The sequence below is a fragment of the Erinaceus europaeus genome, chromosome X, assembly GCF_950295315.1.
Source record: "Erinaceus europaeus chromosome X, mEriEur2.1, whole genome shotgun sequence".
Lineage (NCBI taxonomy): Eukaryota > Metazoa > Chordata > Mammalia > Eulipotyphla > Erinaceidae > Erinaceus > Erinaceus europaeus.
This window is the reverse complement of record NC_080185.1, coordinates 116,208,692-116,210,352: the sequence shown is the minus strand read 5'-3', so window position 1 is coordinate 116,210,352 and position 1,661 is coordinate 116,208,692. Positions and strand designations below refer to the sequence as shown.

Below are 1,661 nucleotides of genomic sequence, written 5' to 3'. Positions count from 1 at the left end.
TTTTATAGCTACGTTATTCACAATAGGCAAAGAATGAGGGCAGCCTAAATGCCCATCAAAAGATGACTGGCTTAAAGAAGTTATGGGATATATATCCCATGGAATACTACTCTGCCATCAAAAATATGATATTGTGTCCTTTGGGACAAATGGATGGAACTGGGGGTGATCATGTACAAAATAGTTGAAAGACAACTACCAAATGCTCTCACTCATAGAATCTAGAGATCTTATTTATATAAACTTGCCCCCAAAATTCAAATAAAACAGAAGAAATCAAATTGTTTGGGGCTGTGTGATGTCACACTTGCTTGAACACACATGTTATAATGTGCAAGATTGCAGATTCAAGCCCAAAACCCGCATCTGCAGAAGGAAAGCTTTGCAAATAGTGAAGCAATGCTGCAAGTGTGTCTCTCTCCTCTCTGTCTCTCTCTCTTTCTCCCCCCCCAGATTTATGGTTGTCTCTATTCAATAAATAAAGGTATTTTTTTTAAAAAGAAAGTAAACCAGTGGTCTGAGAAGTGGTGCAGTGGATAAAGTATCGGACTCTCAAGCATGAGGTCCTGAGTTCAGTGACTGGCAGCACATGTACCAGATGAAGTGGAACTAGGTAGTCCTACGTGTTAGGAAAGGTCACACCAGATTACTGGAGTTGGATGGTTGACACTTCCAGCTTGGCATCTCTGGATACAATCAGAAGCAAAAAGGCAGTGGCAGCATAACTGCTTTCCTCTTTTATCTGAAAATGTAGTAAATAAACAAACAGTGAAAATTACAGACACAAACTAGAGGCCTTTATTTGCTTAAGAAACAAGTGATTTTATTTGAATAAATGGCATGGATGAAAAAAAAGCTGAAACAATGTTTTCCAAGAGTGATATTATACTATGTAGCTCATAGCTATGGGTAAGGCAGTCCAGGCTCAGTTCTGTTAGTCATCCAGGGTAAGCTTGTGAAAGAAGTACTCTGCCAGGTCCTCTTCTGGGGTCCTCAATTTTGTCTGGTTATTAATGGACTTGACTTGAACATGCAGATAGTGGTTGTTCAGGAAGTCACACAATTGGGTATCATTCATATCGGTGGCCAGTTTGTGCAGATTGGACAGGTTCTGATTCACATGCTTCTCTAGGCTGAGGGCAAAATTCATGGCCTTTGGTCCAGTCTCCCAGTCATCACACACATGGATGTCAGGGAGATTGGTGTGCACCCCGCGCTGGTGCTGGAACTGAATCAGCTTCTCAGCGTGTGCTCTCTCCTCGCTCGACAGGCGCAGAAAGAACTGGGCTAAGTGTCTCAAAGCAACATCATCACGCCCGAAATAGCAGCTCATGGACAGATAGACGGAGGAGGCGTAGAGCTCCAAGTTGATCTGCATGTTGATGGAGTACTCACAGTTGGAGTAACAGCTCGGGCGCACTCGTGGTGGTGGCGGCGGCGGCGGCGGTTGGGCCTCCATAGCTGCCAGAAGCACTCCAAGGTGTGTGTGTGTGTGTGTGTGTGTGTGTGTGTGTGTGTGTGTGTGTGTGTGTGTGTGTGTGTGTGTGTGTGTGTGTGTGTGTGTGTCCTGGGTCAGGTGAATGGAGCTAAATAGTTAATTTTATCCACAGAAATTTTTCAAGAATTGGAGCTACTCACTGCCCTAATTCAACTTTCTAGCC

General features: G+C 43.9%; 1 protein-coding gene across 1 annotated transcript; it reads right to left on the bottom strand.

The window, feature by feature from the left end:
• Window positions 1-775: 775 nt before the first annotated feature.
• On the bottom strand, window positions 776-1,459 carry LOC103128377 (ferritin heavy chain-like). Its single transcript, XM_060182684.1, has one exon. It carries the CDS (start codon window positions 1,457-1,459, stop codon window positions 935-937), a length of 525 nt encoding a protein of 174 aa, XP_060038667.1. The 3' UTR covers window positions 776-934.
• Window positions 1,460-1,661: the final 202 nt, after the last annotated feature.